The sequence below is a fragment of the Gossypium hirsutum genome, chromosome D07, assembly GCF_007990345.1.
Source record: "Gossypium hirsutum isolate 1008001.06 chromosome D07, Gossypium_hirsutum_v2.1, whole genome shotgun sequence".
Lineage (NCBI taxonomy): Eukaryota > Viridiplantae > Streptophyta > Magnoliopsida > Malvales > Malvaceae > Gossypium > Gossypium hirsutum.
This window is the reverse complement of record NC_053443.1, coordinates 51560909-51580921: the sequence shown is the minus strand read 5'-3', so window position 1 is coordinate 51580921 and position 20013 is coordinate 51560909. Positions and strand designations below refer to the sequence as shown.

The 20013-nt window shown below is 29.3% G+C and overlaps 2 protein-coding genes and 1 long non-coding RNA gene across 12 annotated transcripts; 2 read left to right on the top strand and 1 right to left on the bottom strand.

Annotated features, from left to right (window-relative positions):
- Positions 1–4978: 4978 nt before the first annotated feature.
- On the bottom strand, positions 4979–13749 carry LOC107955035 (uncharacterized). Of its 10 annotated transcripts, none has more exons than XM_041097805.1 (9): positions 13354–13741; positions 13067–13163; positions 12871–12981; positions 10988–11103; positions 10632–10817; positions 6117–7699; positions 5810–5891; positions 5493–5651; positions 4979–5317 (listed from the first exon to the last, which is right to left on the bottom strand). In XM_041097805.1, the coding sequence occupies exons 6-9, from the start codon at positions 6303–6305 to the stop codon at positions 5244–5246; spliced, it is 504 nt and encodes a 167-aa protein (XP_040953739.1). In that variant the 5' UTR covers positions 6306–7699; positions 10632–10817; positions 10988–11103; positions 12871–12981; positions 13067–13163; positions 13354–13741; the 3' UTR covers positions 4979–5243. The 10 variants fall into 10 exon arrangements, 8 of the variants coding, with proteins under 8 accessions (XP_040953739.1, XP_040953738.1, XP_040953741.1 ...); XM_041097804.1 differs by having other exon boundaries at positions 12871–12965; XM_041097807.1 differs by having other exon boundaries at positions 12871–12965; positions 13067–13156; positions 13354–13726.
- A 458-nt stretch (positions 13750–14207) lies between these two features.
- Positions 14208–14653, top strand: LOC107956809 (uncharacterized). The gene is made up of 2 exons (XR_001700268.2): positions 14208–14510; positions 14595–14653. It is a non-coding gene; the product is annotated as an uncharacterized lncRNA (long non-coding RNA).
- Positions 14654–15885: 1232 nt separating this feature from the next.
- LOC107956810 (putative nuclease HARBI1) lies at positions 15886–16686 on the top strand. Its single transcript, XM_041097802.1, has 3 exons — positions 15886–16028; positions 16114–16345; positions 16460–16686. Exons 1-3 carry the CDS (start codon positions 15915–15917, stop codon positions 16660–16662), a joined length of 549 nt encoding a protein of 182 aa, XP_040953736.1. The 5' UTR covers positions 15886–15914; the 3' UTR covers positions 16663–16686.
- The last annotated feature ends 3327 nt before the right edge of the window (positions 16687–20013 follow it).

Genomic DNA, 20013 nt, shown 5'->3' with positions numbered 1-20013 from the left:
GTGATTTTTATATATTTTTTATATAATATCTATTTTTAGGTTATTATTATTTTGAAAAGCATATAAAATATAAAATTATAAAATTATATAAATATATAAAAGCTTATAAATTTATAAAAATATATATTATACAAATTTATAACTTATATTATTTTTATATATGTTTATAAAAGTTAGTGAATGAATTTTTTTTTTTGAAGAGAAATTCATAAGACCATACAATTCAGGAAGAAAAATAACAAACACTCATTGTACGCGGTAAAGGATAAGCTCCATCAACACAACAAAAGCTTCAACTTCAGCATCAATAGAACATTATGGCACGTTGACAATCGGCTCGGTCAAAACTCAAGCACAACATATCAAGAGTGATTGCAATCACTTAATACAATAAGGAAATCAACCCCAGATGGTCCAAAACAGTGGGCATAAATCAACAAAAGAACCGAGCGTCCACCAAACTAGATGGGACGACAACAAAACCAACCCTAAAATTACTCGCAAAAGCAAGACTACATGCATAAGCAAGACTAAAAGGCGTACTACAGGAGTAGACAAAAACTTCTAAAAGTGAAGACTTATTAAATAATGGAAAAGCAAACAAATATATATATAAAACTTAAGATAACACGAGTCCAAATCGACTCATGAAATCATTTATTATTCTGAAACTCTTAAAATAGAAACAGACTAAAAGGTCAACAAAGAGCTACCCATTTTCTAAAAGAAACTGTTGGTGGTCGATGGTGTTTCAACGATGATAGGCACCATCATTTGTCCATTACAACTTGTGAAGACAACAAAGATACCCACAAAATAGATCAGTAAACTAAAAAGAGAGAAGACGCATGGAGTGAATGAAAAGAAGAAAGAAAAAAAGGGTTGATGAGTAGGAGAAAAAGGCGGGCGGTAGCTAACCCGAAGGCTAACATTGCCGCTAGGCAAAAACAAAAATAAGCAAAAGATTTGGAGAAAAAATTTAGGGTTTTTTTTTTAACTTAGTGAATGAATAATTTAAAATGAATAAAACTTATAGGCTTTTACATATTTAACTTTTTTTTATAAATTTATATATTTTTCAAAATAATAATAACCTAAAATTTTGAGTTTTATAAAAAAATTTAAAATTTACCAAAATCACATTTAAAGTGGACTTGGACAAAAGGTTGTCTAGATAAATAGTTGTCCAGATACAGATGTATCTGGACAATAACTTGTCCAAGTTCATGATGTAAAAATATAATTTTTTAATTATTTTATATATTTTTAATTTATGTTTGTCGCATGACATATTGATAGGCTATCATGTGGCACCACTGGTTTTTCTAGCAATGCCACATCAGTACAAACTAAAAATATTAGTACGGAGGTACTAATTTAGTTGACGGAATACAAGTTCGAGGACCAACTAAATACAAATGGACAAATTCAAAGGCCAAAATATATATTAACCCTTTTCTTTAAAATAAATTTTAATTAGATTTGGGTTAATTTTAAAAATCTAATTATTTAATGTTTACGGATTTGGGTTTATCTATAAATTATTATACTCTAGATTTGAGTTTTTAAATAACAAGTTTATATTTATTTAAGTTATAGCTTTTGAGAGTGAATTTAGACTTTAATATAATATATTTGAGTTTTTATTTAAATATAAATATTTTAAATATATATAAATTTAAGAAGATAACATGCTTTAACTGATCTCTCTAATCATCCCAAAATTGAAACTAACTTTGGGTGAGTTTGGATGGGCAGTATGTTTACTTATGGTTAGTGTAAAAATAGCGGTGGCGGTGAGATTAGATACTGTAGCGATACTGTAGCGATATTGTAGCGTGAGACAAAAAATAAGCTAAATGCACCGCACTGCACCCAATCGCCTTCCAAAGACAAAAAATAAGCTAAATGCACCGCACTGCACCCAATCGCCTTCCAAACCCACCCTTAACAGAATCAATTTCATTGAATTGCCTTAGGTTGTATGATTAAGTGTTTTAGTCGGCTTTTGCTCATTTAGTTTTGGGTTTAGAGTTTATAAATTTAATAAAAATATTTTTAATATATAGAATATAATAATGATAAAAATAATGCAAATGTTAATGTGGTAATATAATAAACAATAAACGGTAATTTTGGTGGTAAAAGTATTAGGGAAGCTCTTGTATTTAGGGGTGAATTGCATATAGACAAATTAACCCTTCTGTTAATTTTTTTTTTGTTAAATGATGACGCGAAATGTTAATTTAAATGATTAATTACTAATTTGTTCTATGAACTATAGATAAAATATCATTTTGATTCTTTTAAGAAAATTGCTTAACAACAATTCTAAAAAAATTAAAAAATATATAAATTATTAAAAATATATTAAAAATTATGTTAAAAATTCAAAAAATTTAGGAATTAATGTTTACAAAATTTTTCATTTTGGTTCTAATTTAAAAAATTTAATAAATTTGACCTTCAATATTTGCAAAATTTGTCAATTTAGTCTTAACTCTAAACATTAAAAAAATTCATTTTTAGCCCTTTATAACCCATCGACTAACACATGTAAAATATTAAAATAAGAAAAAGATTACACTCTTTTAAGTCACTTGCAAAAGAACTCTAAAAAGTTAAAAATTTAGGGTAAACTACACCAATTATCTCTAAACTTTGTTTAAAATTACATTTCGGTCACCCAACTTTCAAAACTTACATAATAGTTACTAATTTTATCGAATTGTTGCATTTTGGTCACTTGCCCGTTAACTACCATTAAGAGGATGACATGACACGTTAATTTAAATGGTTAATTATTAATTTAGCCCTTGAACAATAGCTAAAATTTTACTTTGATACTTTTAAAAAAAATAACCATAATTCTAAAGAAATTTAAAAAAATTCTTAAAATGTACATAATAATATTTTTAAAAGGTATTAAAAATATATTTTTTAAAAACATCCATATTTTTTATCTTTTGTTATCCTTTTTTTTTCTTTTAAGACATAAAAACATATTTCCATGAAAACAAGATCAAACAAAATTTTATTAAAGACAAAACTTACATTCAAAGAATTTTTTTTCTTTTATGAATCATGGTATTTTTTTTATTGAAAATTTGATTGAGCTCTCTTTCAATAATAAAGAAACATTTTCATTTTCAATAAGATTCTCGATTTTATGAGAACTATCTAATGCAATGAGACACTAACTTTACCTTTTAAATATGCTCTCCAATGCAATTCTATAAGCATCCATTTCAATAAAATTATGGTTTTATAACTATAAAAATAAATTAAATCAAATAAACAACACATTTACAGTAGAAAAAATCTTTCGATTTTGCATCTCTTTTTGGCGATGAAGAAGAAGATAAAGACAATGAGCTCCTTTCGCTACTTCGCCATATTTGGAAACGTGTTGATAGTTTTGAGATTTTATTTTAAATTAAAATTTCACTTTTTATATTTTATTTCTTCCCATAAATTTTAAACATTGTTTTCTAAAATTTCAAAACCCATGGATTTCTTGTTCAAAACCTAAAAATTTATATTAAAAATTTAAAACCTAGAAATTTTTAACCTCATTAAATTAAAGCTTCTTAGAGTAGTAAATATTAATATCTTCAAACGAGGAAATTTGTAATAGTTAAGGGGATGAAAAAATGAGTAATTGAAATTTTATAACAACAATTACACACCATAAAGAGATACAAAAAGCATAGGTGCAAAAATTAGTATTCACTAAAGTAGAAGAAAGTAAACATTAAATAAATTTTTATGCATCTTTTAGCTCGAAGCATGGGCGACCAAGATAAAACTAAACATTAACAAAAGCATGAGAAATTTGAAAGTGAGTAATCAAAACTAGAGGTGATCATGGGTTGGGCTACCCGGCCCGGTCCGACGGCCTGCCTGAAAAATAGGAGGGTTCGGGTAAAAATATAGGCTCGAAATATGGGTTTGGGCAAAAAAATTAGGCCCGTTTAGAAAACGGGCCGGGCTCGGGTAAATTTTTTTGGCCGAGCCCAGCCCGACCCGGCTCGAATTATATATTAAATATATATTTTTTATTTTTAATCAAATTTATATTTTATATATATTAAATATATATATTTAATATGGGCTAGGCCGGGCCGGGCTCGGGCTTAGCAATTTTCTCTTGGGCCGGGCTTGGATAAATTTTTAGGCCCATATTTCGGGCCGGGCCTAAAATTTTATGTGGGCCCAATCCAAACCTGGCCCGGTCCGACCCATGATCACCTCTAATCAAAACTTTTAGTCGATTTTTTTTTTTGCTTCAATCAAGTTTTTATTTATTTATTCTTGGCTTCAATCAAGCATGGGAAATCTTTTTTATTTTAATGGGTTTTATAAAATACGGAATTAAGTCTTGTAAAAAGACGATGGTTTTTAAGTTTCAACTCAAAAGTTTGATAAAATTTTTAAAGATTTTTTTTGTAACTTTTTAAGATTTTTTTACATATATATTTTGAACTTTTATAAATTTTTATTTATAATGTTTATTTTTAAAAATATTTTAACATAATTTTTAATATTTTTAATAATTTATATTTATTTTTAAGATTTAAAAAAATTAGAATTATTGTTAAAAAATAAAAAAAATTGATATTTTTAACTATAAGGAAGAGACCAAATTAATAATTAAACATTTAAATTAACATACCTTTCGAAATGTATAAGAGTTAATTTACCCATTTTTTCAATAGGATAGCCGAGATGGGATCTACTTCTAAATCCAAAGACTTCTTTAATACTTTTATCTATTTTTGGTAATTCAAAAGTTACGTAGAATAGTTACATATTAGATTATGATATAGAATAACTACTTGTATGTTATATTATAAATGTGATATAGAACTGATATAATATAATATTTTATATATTAAAAAATTTAGCAAAATTTTTAAAAATTAATATTGTGTTAAATTGTTATCCATATTCATAATCAAAATATTTATATTAATAATTTCTTTAATAAAGTTTATATATATCATTAATTATAAAAAATACATATAATGCAACATTCTATAATTGTATACTATAATGAGATTCATGACAAATAGATTTCCTTGTTATAAAAAGATCATTCTTTTTCTACTACTTAACCTGAGATTTTTACAATCTGGATTCCATGGAATTGACAGTGATTAATGTTTCAGCAAATGCTCCTTCAAAGACATGGATGCCATCGCTTATGAGTTATTATCAAGCGAGGTATAAAAAGTAATGATTTAACTCTGACCACCATTTCTCCTTCTCAGATGCTCCAACACAAGTTTTTCACCAGTCAGCTGTTCAACCAATCCTTACATTTCAAGGGAACTAAATTTAGAGCCCAAACAATCAAGTGAGAAATTAGTACCCTAATTATATCAACAAAAGCATGAAAATGAATCCAAAGTGGCTTAGCCTAATTGGTTTATGCTAATAAATTTGGATTCGACTTAAGAAAATGAGAAGAAGAATAATGAGATTAGTACCATTTGTATAATCTCGACAGTCATGAAGCCCAATTCTCAAATCAACCTCCCATGTGTTGTTGAAGTCATAGGCCTTATCAACAGCATTCCCTTCAGCATATCCAACGAACCAACATCTGCTCCTCGGCAGCTTCCTTAACTTCCTTGTAAGAACCACTCCTATTCCAAGTGTTACTATAATTATATCCCAAAATTTTAACTAAACCATAATCGCATGTACTATGTATAAGTTTTCAATTTTGGAAGGTTGATATCTGATACATTGATGAATTGTGATAGTAATAAATAAAATTTGGCAGAAGTCTACTATAGCAAACCTGGTACTGCTCTACCAGACAGAGCAGCAAGTGCCGTGTATATGTTCTCTGGATCTTCAGGTTGAAAATCAAAGACAATGGCCTACACTTAAAATTTTCAGATTCAGATTGAATATCCCTAAAATTTTAAACAAATATTACCAAAGATAAATAATAAAGAATTTATTTGAATTAAAATGGAGAGAGATGAGTTCAAAGGATGATAAGGGCTGTTGTACTTATTGCAGCTTGCTTCAGTTAGATTTTTGAGACAAAGCTAGCTCCTACTAGCAGAAAAATTATGGGAAGGTAATGAAGAGGAAAGAACCTGAGAAAGGAGAGGAGAAGAGGGTTTGATGATGACCATGAAGTGTTGCAAGTCCCAGACACTGAGGGAGTAAGCAGTTGACATCAAAAGCTGGGCTGGTCCCTTTGTAGCTCTTAGTGCCACTGCTGCCACATAAACTTCATCTTTGCTTCTTGTCAGAGTTGATTTTGTGAATAGAAGAGCTGACATTTTGCATTTGGATATGGAACTTGAACCGTTAATACTATTACTTTAAAAGAGATGAATGCAAACAAGCTCGGCCCACAACTAACGGGCCTTCAAGAGTCTAACCAAATTATTGGACTACATGTCAAATTTTTTTGGAGTGGAAAACGGGTAAATTCAAGACTATTTATATGTATAAGATTTCATTTGTGAATTATAAAATTCATATTTATGAACAGTGATTAAAGATGTAATAAAAAAACAGGTATGAAGAGCTCCTACTATTCTAACCTGCTCAATGGGTTTTGATTACTTTCGCTTGAGGATTGAGAACAATATTTGTAAGAATGCTTTAGTAGCGTTAGAAGAGTGCTACGAGCAGTGTACTGCTAAAGAATAAAGATAAACACAGCAATATAATTATGTAGTTTATTATCTTAATACTTTGTATAGCTAGTGATTCAAGTTCTAATACTAACTAGATTAGCCACTTGACTTTTACACTTAAGATCTAGATTTCTCCTCTAAATTTTTCATTTGAAAACTTAGGTTGAAAATCAAGTAATTCACCTGTTTTCAAATGCACTGTCAGCTATATAAGCATTCGAGACTTGCTAACATGCTAGATTAATTACAGTCAATCTTTCCATCAAAATGGAGAGATAATAAGCTCAAAGAATATATTCAATAAGTCCAAGATAAGTCTTCATCTTCAAGATATGTTACCAAGTTTACCCAATCTAATTCAATCTCCTCAAAACAAGGATGCCGATTTGCTTAACCTTATCCAAATTAATTCTTCAATATATATATTTTTATAGATGGTTTGGACATCATAGTTGGACTTACATATTCAAAATATCAGCAAAAATCACAACTCAAAAATTTTGTTAGCAAAAATTTTCAACACCTAATAAGTTACGAGATGAACACTACCAAATAACAATGGGCGTTGCACTAGGTACTCATCATAGCAACTTCAACACTTCAGATTTAGGGCCAGTTCTTTAATCCGGTTGAAAAGCACTTTTACACCTAAAAGTGCTTTTGGGTGAAAATTAATGAAGAACATACTTCATTTGGGGCCAGTAGACTAACTTTCTTGAAGTACTTTTGGGCAGATGAAAAAGCAGAAAATTTTTGCTTTTCCGGCCAAAAAGTGCTTCTTAGCTGGTCTTTTACTTTTTTAGCCCCACATACAAACTACTGCTTCTTAGCTTGTCTTTTACTTCTTTGCTCTCATCTCTTCTCTCGCTGGTTCTTTGTTTCTCTGCTGCTTCTTTGATCCTCTGTTGGTGCTGGTTGTAACAGTCCGATTTTGGGTCTAGTCAGAACAGTGGTTTTGGGACCACAAATCCGACGAGAAAAAATGTAATGGCCTGAATTTTTAGAGGTGTCGGAACGGTGATTCGAGATCACTAAATTCGACAAATGGGTAGAAAATATTATTAATTTAGTGAGTATAAGTTAAATGTGAAGTTAGGAAATTTTTTGAAATAGTGAATAGTACACTAGAAATAAATGTTAAAATAATTAAAAACGAAAATGAGGTATCGAGACCTCAGGGATTTTAAACCGAGCCATAAATATTTTTATAAATATTTATGTAGTGTTAAAAAGTTAGTATTAAAATTTCGTTAAGAAATCTTAAAGTTCTGATAATTAATTGAACAAAAAGGACTAAATTGTAACAAATGCAAAATTATGGGAAATGATTAAATAGCTTAAATGATAAAAGGAAGAGGGCTTAAAAGGTAAATAGACCCAAGGTCTATTTGGGCTGGACGGCAAAGGCATGAAATCAGCAACAAAGTAAGGAGAATTAAGGGCAAAATTGGAATATTACAAAATTTACTTAATAAAGTTAGGACCAAAGTGGAATTATCTAGATTTCTCTTTATTTTTCTACATTCTCGTCAGCAAAAACACCATAGAAGGGTTTCCTTAAGCTGGTTCTTCCTATTTTTATTGCAGGTAAGTTCAATTCTTGATTATTTCTTGAAAATTTTATGTTTTTGTGACTTTTACAACTAGGCCCACTTGTTGAATTCATTAGTTTTTGATTCTATGAAAGAAGTTGAAAGTTGCTATGAATATGTGCTGGAAGTATATGATGATTTAGCATGGAATTAGAGCTTTAAATTGTTCATATACTGATTTTATTTAAAGAATTGAATTGAAAGTGAATGTTTGGGACCTAATAGTAAAAGAGTTTGAAGATAGAGTTATATGTGGAAATTCTGAATTTCAATAGTTGTGTAACAACTTATAATGTCTAGATAAAGCATTAATTGAGAAAATTAAATTAACTGAAGGGTTAATTGAGAAAGGACCGAATTGTATAAACTGCGAAATTTGGGGCAAAATGAAAATCAACATTTTAGACTAAAGCAGTTTTGGATAGCAGGAGTAGTCTAACTTTGAAAAATCACTAAAAATTATGGGAATTTAATTAGAGGATGAATAAAATATTAAATTAAAGCTTGTTGAGTCTAGTTTCTCATAGAAGAAACAGTGTAAGTAATGGAATTGTAAATTTTGAGATATTTGAAGTTTAGTTAGACCGAGTTAGAATGAGTTCGGAATCCCCTGTTCTAAATTTGTAAAATTTTTAGAAATTGTAAAAAAATAATTATGAGTTATAGTTTATATTTTTAGAATCTTTAATGAGTCTATTTTCAAAATAATTAAACAGAAACATCATCTGAATTCTGTACAATGAGATAATTAATTTTTAGTGAAGAGAGGTCAGAACTGTCAGATAGCGAAACAAGGAAAACTTTAAAGAATAAACTGTACTATTTGACTAAACCAAAAATTCTAAAATTTTTATGGTAAGAATATTTATGAATCTAGTTTCAGGAAAAATTTACGGATCTTAATTTGAAGTTCTTTAGCTCTGGGGAAAAATAATTTAGTGACTCTAACTCAGACGGACAGCTCGAATTTTACATACAAGAAAATAGTGAAAGTGCGAATAATGTTGTTTAAATGTGTTATACACATTAAGGATGAGGAATGGAGAGGAGGTGGAGGAAAATTGGGAAATATATGAATGATTTCTGTATAATTGGTCATATGTTTGATTATAACTGATAAACGATGAAATATGAGTGATGCATATATTTGTGTATTATTGGTCATGATTTAAACTCATGTGTGAAAATAAAATTTCATAGTATGTGTATGGTATATTCGGTATATGATTTGGCATGAAATAATGTCATTAATGGTTTATCATGTCGTTAGTTCCAAAAAGAGTTATGTTTAAATACACTAGCTTGCAATTATGGTTGAATGATATGTTTATATCTTGTGTAATGTGCATAGGAACAAGTGTGGAAAGATAATGAAATAGTAAGTTCATATGGCTGAAATTTAATGATTAAATGTTAATTTCATAATTTATATAATGTATGATGAAATATATATTTATTGTTGAAATGATAATAGAATAAAAATGCGAAAACTGAATAAATGATCAAATTAAGCGGAATGCCGAATTTGAGTACTTCTGATCAAGTGACAAAGTGATAAGTGGTAGCTTTAGCTACACTTATCTGATCAAGTGACAAAGTGATAAGTTGTAGCCTAGTTACACTTATCTAATCAAGTGACAAAGTGATAAGTGGTAGCCTAGTTACACTTATCTGATCAAGTGACAAAGTGATAAATGGTAGCCTAGTTACACTTATCTGATCAAGTGACAAAGTGATAAGTGGTAGCTTTAGCTACACTTATCTGATCAAGTGACAAAGTGATAAGTGGTAGCCTAGCTACACTTATCTGATCAGGGACAAGTGATAAGTGATCATACGCAAGACCATAGTTATACTATGGCCAATAGGAAGTAAAGTACTCAATTTTCTGTAACCGTTCCCTAATTTGATTAAGGATGGTAAGTGACAAATGGGCCCAAAAGAATTAAAGCAAATGGATAAGTGATTGTGTATTTATAACAGGATGATGTTGTTATTTAAGCTAAAGTGATATTTTTATTACAAAATTGAGAATTTCATAAATGTGTTATTGAATGGTATAATCGATGAACATTGAGATAAATGGTAAATACGTATTAGTGTTGAACTTAATGTCATTGAATTGTACGTGAATTAAATAGAAATTGCTAGTGATATGATTTAAATTGTGAGAATGAGAAATTGCGAATTGAATTGCATGAGTATGTATCGGGTCTCGTAGGCCCTAATTATTATGATTATAATATTTTGAGGATATATTGTGAAAAGTTATAGAAGCATGTTAATTATTTTGAAATTTTTAATTTAGATGAAATTTTATAACTCGGTTTAATACGTTTACAAGTGTATGTGTTTTAGTAATGCCTCGTACCTTATTCCGGTGTTGGATACGGGTAATGGGTGTTACACTGGTTCTTTATTCCTCTGCTGGTGCTGGTTCTTTTTTCCTTTGCTGGTGCTTTGTTCCTCTTCTCCACCACCGGTGAGTTTATATTTTTTTTCATAAGATGAGTTTTGTTGCCTGAACTTTTATGCATGATGAAACAGATGATATTGGCTGCTAAGATAATGGACAAAACAAATGATGTTAGCATAGGGTTTCTGGAACCAAAAGCCAAACCGAAATTTAACCCTTTCTTTGTTTTGGCATGCTTTATTTATTTGGGGGGTTGAAATCCATGCATTCATCCTAACAAAAACTAAAAATATTGAGTTAAAATAGAAAACCTGTTTCTCTGGCTCCGTGTCTCTCTCTATCCGTATCCATCTGTTCTGAAAACCCGGATTCGATATTCTACCACTCCCACCAAATACAGAAATCCCTTAATGCAATATTTAAGTTCCTGTATAACAACAGACCAATCAAGGTGGTAAAGCACAAACCTTCACAAAGGAAACAGTTTCAAGTTCAATCCTTCTAATCTAACTTAAGGAAGCAAATCTTTCTTAAATGAATGTAAAGTTCAAGCTAAAAAGGCAAAAACCAGTCAATGAATTAATTAGAGCCTAGACTTCAGTCATTCTAATATACCAAAGTCCAAATCAATGTGACACAAAAAACACTTAAAAAGCATAATAGCTATATTTAACAGATTTTGTTTTCAGCATTAGGTTATTGCATTCTAATTCCACTAACAAGCCAAAGACAAGAAACATATAGTTCAAATTGGTTAGTTTTCAAATAGTTAAAAATTTTGAATATAATACTGGAAATTAATTTTCCAGTTTCCAAACATTTCTCAGCAACCAAACAGGACTTTACAATATCACAGTTATTGCAATTTTCAGTAATAGGTTAAGAGTTTATGACATTCTTAACCCCATTGATAGGCCGAATATAAGAAACATATCGTCGAAATAATTCAAAACTGATTGGTTCGTATAATCTAATAATTCAAGTGAAGGATCTTTACAATGCACAGATTAATTTACATGCTCATGCTAACAAGTTAAAATGCAACATTTTTATAGTTGAATAGTTTAAAACAATTTCAAATGACATTGACCTTAGAAATATATAACATAGGACAGATATTATGTTCATGACATTGATTGCATAATTTTTTTTCCAATTGATTATTGGTCTTCCATAAAATGGGAGAGATTGCTAAAACTATCCAAGTATATAATAGAGGACAGATATTATGTTCATATCTCTATACTTATGTCCGCATATGCATTGGACGCGAACACTTAAAGAAAAATAAAGAGAGAAAGAAACATTGTTTCACTCTATATTCTCAACTCTTTCCTTCTTGTGTCATATCATATGATCTTAAAATGATTACATGATACTAATGTGAGAAGAACATTTTCTAGTTTGGCCCAGCTTCTAGAGTCTGCACATCAAAAAGCTCAACTAACACGAATATAGGGTTGGATCCTACAGGAGGGAAAGAAAAAGAAGAGCCATTGAGCTTCTGTAAAAGCTAAAAATTGGCTTTCCAAGCATAAAAACAGAAACTTGAAATCAAAATGTCTGAAAAATGCTGAACACTTTTTTGAAACTCTATTTCAAAGTACTATTGATCCATCCTTATCAAATAGCTCTGTAAATGACTAATTAATTAAATATATCATCAAAGTGCCTATTCTTTTTACTGCAATAAATTGAGCTCCTTAACAATTATTTATATCCAATTAAAGCCTTTAGCTGGATGAAAAATGCCATGTGGTTTAACACTTTGCATCTCTTTGCCAACTAAGATAAGATGGTACATAGAACTGATGGAGCGGGATAACATAGCATTAGTAGATGTGAAAAATATTTAAAACATATATTTTATACCTTATTTTTCTTTTTCATTAACACCATATGCCAAAAATTAAGTGTATGAAATTATTTTGTAATGTTCCCCAAAACAAAATAAAATCTAGGTGGTCTAGAACTCAACCTAGCTAACCTAACTCCCTAAATAAGAAGGCAATGTAAAATAAATTCAGAGGCTTCTAGAAGATCATAGCTGAATCTGCAGATTAAGAAACAATATTTAAGAAACACAATATTTAAGAAACAAAAGATATTATAATCATTTATTTTAAATATCAACTTTCCACAACCTTATTAAAAACTAATGGAATAAAGGGAAAAAAGACCAGAAACTTGTAACCTTAACAATGCAGCATCGTTCAACACGATAACTACAACTGATTCCAGCTCCCCGAGCACGGGAACGAACATTGTTCCTAAGTTTAGAGGTGTAGCCTAGCAAATATTGGTCCTATAATGTCAGAATGTTGCATAAAAACATAATCTCATAGAAAACTCCAGTTATTGAATACTTAAATTGTGTGTCAGAATCGAACATTCATTCCATCAAAAGCAGTTCTTATGGGATCAATGCCAGCCTTTTTCTTGCGTTTGATCCTCCTCCACCTATAATTAAAATAGCCTTTCTGCAAACTAAGATAAAAACAATCTTAATACCAGACCACAAAAGTCCATTGTATAGAAAACAAATGCCTAACAAAGCCACAAGAAAACCTCTACCAAAACAGCATCATAAGAATTTGCACTCATAAAAACGCTGTAGTTATAATAAAAAAATAGAATAAAGTAAAAAGGCAATATTAAAAAGGAAAGGAAATAATACCACTCTCCGCAGTTTTCTCATGTTTGGATCTTTACGTATAGGTCCATAACCAAGAACTCCTGGAACTTTTCTTCTAAGGAAGCAGAATGCATGATACAAAATATATCCATAGATAGCACTTCGAATGAGAAACCAAACAAACCATTTAAAGTCATCTGTCCATAGATCCATTCCTAGGTTACAAACCAGGGTTTGGGCTAAGTCCCAAGCAATCTGAAGAGACATTTGGGAAGTAATTAGGTAAAAGAAGGGAAAAAAAAGAAGAAGATATCAAAGATGGGGGAGAAAATTTTATCGAAGAGAATGAGAGAATGGCAGAGGAGGCGTGAGAGAAGAAAAGAATGTAAAAGGTCTTTTGACTGAGTTGATTTTTTTTTTAAACAAAACTGAGTTAGATCTTCTTGAATGAAACAAAGTGACTAAAATCTCACAAATCACTTTAAAATTTATTCACAAGTAATAATAATAATTAATAATCATCTTAATTACAAACTATTTTTAATTACATAAATATTAATTACAAACTTATAATTACATAAATATTAATTACAAACTTGTGCCTATAAATGTTCATCAAGAGTAATTTTAATATGTGTTCTCGTGATTTTTTTCATTTTTTAATGATGGTAATGATAAAGTTATATCATTTTACCATGTTAATCAATTTCTTGGATTACTTCATTATTATCATTATTACTGTTATTTGTTCATGTATATAGTTAAAATTTTGATATACATGTAAATATATATACTTATGTGACATTTGATTTTCTTGATTGCTTTACTGGCTGAAACGAATTTGTACGTATACGCAATAGATGAGTACTTCGGTTGTTGAAGTTAGTGATGAAAAAGTAAAAGCAATGTAGGATAAGAGATTGACAGAAATATTTTGTGATATTTGTATTAAAGAGATATTGAAAGGCAATAGGCCTGGTACTCATTTCACAAGAGATGGATGGTTGAAAATAATGACAAACTTTGAGAAAGAAACGGGCAAGGGTTTTTAACAAAGACAACTTAAAAATAGGTGGGATGCCCTAAAAAAAGAATGGAAAGCTTGGAAAAAACTTAAAGGTGAAGATACTGGTTTAGGGTGGAATCCTATAAAAAGAACCGTTGATGCATCGGATGAATGGTGGGAGAGTAGGCTCCAGGTACATTAATAATTCTAAATATTTTTTTTCTTATTTATGATGTTATTGATAATTACTATTATTAAATAATCATTTTATATGTAGGTTGTGCCTGAAGCTAAAAAATTTAGAACATCGGGCATTGATCCTGAATTCGAAGGGAAGTTGGACCAAATGTTCATGGGGATAGTTGCAACAGGTGATAAAGCATGGGCACATTCTTCTGGTACACTCCCTACTGATTTTTTGGAGGATGTTAACAACGAAATGCCTGAAGAGAATGAAGAATAAAATATGAGAAATGATGTTCACATTTTAAATGATGTTCACATTTCAAATGATGTTCACATTTCAAATGATGTTCAAATTGATGGAAACAGTCAAAAAAACAAAAAACCCTGAGATGTCAAGTTCACATTTTAAAACTGGAAGAAAGAAATCCTCAAAGCAAATTGAAGGGGCTGCAAGATTGTCCAATCAAATAGAAAAATTATGCAATGCAGCTGACTGTATGAGTCAAGCGACATCTAGTTTGACTCCTGTTATGGATCCATTTGGTATTCCACAAGCAGTCAAAATGCTTGACAGCATGTCGGAAGAAGTTCCAGAAGCTAGTCCGCTATACTTTTTCGCATTTAGATTATTGCTCAATAAGGACAATCGAATTATGTTTTTATCAATTAATCCCAAGATTAGAGCTTTGTGGCTTAAGATGGAAATGGAGGATAGTTGAAAACTTTCTGATCTTTTAGGGTTCAAAGATTTCTATTATGTGACTAAACAACAATGCTAAACTAGTTTTATCAATAGTTATTTATGTTTGGTTTTTGGATATTGAATTTATATTCTACTTATTTATGTGTAATCTAGTTTTATTAAAAGTTGTTTATGTTTGGTCTTTAGATATTGAATTTATATTCTACTTATTTTTTACTAAATTAGTTTTATCAATAGTTGTTTATATGTGATTTTGGATATAAAATTTATTCACAGGTGATGAGTACAGTCGATGATTATAACGGTGATGAAAGTGACGATGAAAGGGAAAAGAAAGAGATTTTACAACGCATGGAATGTTTTAACCGATTATTTGTTGTTGCATCTTCTTCCGTGCAATTATATTACGAGAAGTATATATTGAGGCAACCATGCATGGATTCAAAACAATCAGGTGAGACATGGATCCGAGAGATCCTTGACGGGCACGAATCACGTTGCATGATTAATTTTAGGATGTCTAAAATGGTATTCACAAGTTTGCTGAGAGTTTTGGAGACAAGATACAACTTGCAAACTTCAAGAAACATATCTTCTACTGAAATGTTGGGAATTTTTTTATACATCTTGGGCACTGGTGCAAAAGTTTCCCAATGTCGAGAAAGATTTCAAAGATCTGGATAAACAATAAGTTGACACTTTGCAGTTATGCTTGAGAAAGTTTCAAGGATGGCCACTGATCTAATTGCACCCGCAGATCCTTTTTTTAGCTCAATACCCGAACAAATACGTAATGATTCTAGATATATGCCGCATTTTAAGGTTAAAATTTAATTTTATATTATTATATTTTAATATATTTGGTCGACTAAAAATATTCACGAGATTAATATTATTATTTGTTCAGGATTGCATAGGTGCAATTGATGGTACTCACATTGCGGCTATTCTTCCACCAAATGAAAAAATTCCCTATATTGGAAGAAAAGGTATCCCGACTCAAAATGTTATGGCAGTATATGATTTTAATATGTGTTTCACATTTGTCATGGCTGGATGGGAAGGATCGACACATGACACTAGAATATTTCTTGATGCAATTCGAGATCCAAAATACAAATTTCCGCACCCTCCAAATGGTTAGATATTTTATTTATATGTGATTTTTTAAATAATAAAGTATAAGTTCTTTAATTGATAATTTTTATTAAAAAAATTCTTGAATTAATTGTTTGTTATATTATGACTTGTAGGAAAATATTATCTTGTTGATTCTGGGTATCCTCAAATGAAAGGTTATCTCGGACCATATAGAGGTCAGCGATATCATTTACCTGACTTTCGTAGAGGTAGACCGATATCTGGTAAAGAAGAGATATTCAATCATTCACATTCATCATTACGTAGTGTGATTGAACGAACTTTTGATGTTTTGAAAAAAAATGGGCCATTTTAAGGGATATGTCAAGTTATAGTTTTGAAAAGCAAACGATGATCATTGTTGCTACAATGACGATACACAATTTTATCCGAAAACATGTCGGTCGAAATGATGCAGATTTTATGGAACACGAAGATATTAACTGGGCATATGAGAATAATATTGATTCAGAAAATGCGCATGGTCGAGGAAGTGATGATGATGACGACGACGACGACGACGATGAAAGTGACGATGATGGTGAATCAAACAATTTTAGTGGTTTTGAAATGGAATTAACAAGAGATGCTATAGCTTCTAGTTTAATGAATTCACTTTAAATTGTAAATACAATTGTAAAATTTTTAATATTTATATCTGATATATAAATATTATCCATTTTTAAAAACTTCAATCCAAATATATGTAATATTTTAATTTGTTAGGTTTATGTTTTCTATGTTATGTTAATATCTAATATAAGTTATATATTCAAATACATTTTAAAATAAAATAATACAAATGTGTTAAAAGCATTAATTAAAAATAAAAAATAATTTTTATAATAATACAATTGTGTCAATATCTAATTACAAATATTTAATTATTATATTTAAATATTTAAATATAGTTTAATATTCTAATTAAATTTAATAAATAATTAATATTAACTACTTAGAAATATTTAAAATTAATATTATATATTAAAATATTAACAATAAGTTATAATAAATTATTTTTATATTTTTGCATAAATATCATAATATTAACTAATTTGAACATTATTTAAATACATATTTGTTACTTTACAATATCATGTTTAAAATGGACATTTTATTCTTCAAAAGTACTTTTTGACAACAATACCAAACACTCAAAATTTTCAAAAGCACTTCTCAAAAGTACTTTTCCACAGCACTTTTCAAAAGTACTTTTCAAAAGCAATGAAGAACTGGCTCTTAGACTAATTTTGATTCAACATTTAGGTAACATTTTGAAACTTATATTTGAATTTTAAAAATTTAAACTTGAAATTCTAGATCATTGCTTGGGAATAAAATATTTCAAATATAAGAATTTGAATTAATTCACATACATTATTTTAATAATTTAAATTTAAATTTAAATTTTGGCTTCCATTAGATTTAAGCTTTATTTCATTCTTATCCAAAGTAGCTGTAGAAAGTTTGATAAGTTTTTTATTTCATTCTTAAATTTTGGGGGTTAAACTAAAAAAAGTTAGAATTATATTAAAATCTTGAAAAAATCAAATATTATCATAGTCCCAAGAATTGTAGCTATACAAACTTGATATAGTTTGATTCAAGAAAGAAAATTTTATGATATTTGGATTTTAAAAATTTCAAATTTCAAATTTTAAGATTCAAAATTTATGATTTATAAAATTGAGCTTGGATTTGCTCAAATTCAAATCCATAATTTTTATTAGATATCCAAACAAAAAAAATAGATTAGAAAATTTAAATCTATTTCTTTTTGCCCAAATCTTGATTTCCAAACACCACATAAATTAATTAATATTTACAAAACTTCAAAATTAATAAATTTAGTGAAATTTTAATTAAAGCATTTGAAAATGATTTTTTTTGATAAAATTGTTAAAAACAAAAGTTTTTAACATTGAATAATTTTGGAATAAAATTTTATTAAATGTATATATTTATGAAAAAATAATTTTATATATTCAAAAGCTATTAACATAAATGATAAAGAATTATTTTCTTTTTATTCTAATAACACTCTAATAAATCTAAATTACTAAACTAAAAGTTAATAATATTTGCGGATTGAGTTTTATCTCAATTGGCATAGGTATTATTATCAATGTAGGAGGACGTTGGTTTGAGTGAGATGAAGCGCATTATCCTCCTATTCATGAATTGGAGAGGGGATATGGATAGTTCTAAACATTGTGCCAAAAAGAATAGATATGATCAAAATCTACAATGAGTTTGTTAAAAAAAAGTTAGTAATATTTACTTATGAAATATTTTGGCTTTTGTCTATTATTTGCCTCTTTAATTTTCTAATTCCACGCGTAATTATTTGAGTTGAAATTTATTTTTTTAATAATTCATCAATAAATTAATAATTAATTTTTTAATTATTTTTTATAATATTAATTTGCAACAATTGTTAAGTTGCGTAAAAAATTTTCAAGGCTTGGCTGAGACTGACAAAGTACAATATCTCAAAAGAAAGATGGATACTGTGATCGAGAGGCTATCTTTCCTAGTGGTAGCATTGGTAGAGCAACTAAAAAGGTACGACGCAGGTCGAGGGAACCTCCTGATCCAGACAATCCTGTAGTGGATGATAAGGGCATAAAAGAGAATACTACTAATGTCACAACAAAGTCGTGGAAAGATAAACTTTTGGGCAATACGATTGCCTTGGTGAATGTTAGTACAAAAACTCCGGTAAGGAAAATCTCGAACACACGATCAGAACTCGGAAAGAAAAGAAGAAATAGGACAAGGCTCCAAGGCGTGTATCAAGGCACTATCTTTAAGGTTATATTCGCCCCCACTTATCTTCAGTGTGCAAATGAGTTTCAAGCAAATTAACCTCGAGGATACAATGAAGCCAATGACTATTTGCGTTTTGCACTGACGAGAATAGTCCACTATGCACTGAGTAATTTATAACAAAAACTCAATTTCTACAAAGGATTTCTGCAGTAATACTTTATAGAATAATCTAATAATATTAGAAAATGAAGGAAGAGAAGAAATAATATTAGAATTTGTTGATATATTTCCAAATGAAAATCCATTCCTATTTATAGGAATTTTCTTGTCTCTTCATAGAGACATCTTTCAATAGGTGTCTTTATGAATAAATAAATAATTATTATTCGTTTAATTTTGTAACTATTCAAATAATATTTTTTGAATAATTATAATTCTTTTTAAAAAATCAAATGATATAACTTTTGACCAATGACCAAAAGATTTATCTTTTGATTAATTACACCCATTCATTTATAGTTATTGGGATACTATAAATATTTGAAAATGTTCTAACAATCTCCCCCCATTTTCAAAATATTTAGATTTTGATATTCTTGGAAATCAAGTTGCATAAATAAAGGTGTCTTACGATTGAACCTTCACTTAGTGAAAAACATGTTAAAGTTAATCGAAATTGCATGGTAGACTAAGCTTTGAACCAACTATTCCATTTGATTAACTGAACACATCTCACACAATGATTTCAACATCAGTCAATGCATAGTATCTAGGGACACTATTATGGCCATGTGTCTATGTCCTCTTTTCATGAGTGCTGTCAGAGCCAAGCCCTTAAGCTCCTAGAAGCGGCCACACTTCCACTCACATAGGTAGATCCCATCAAAAGTGTTCC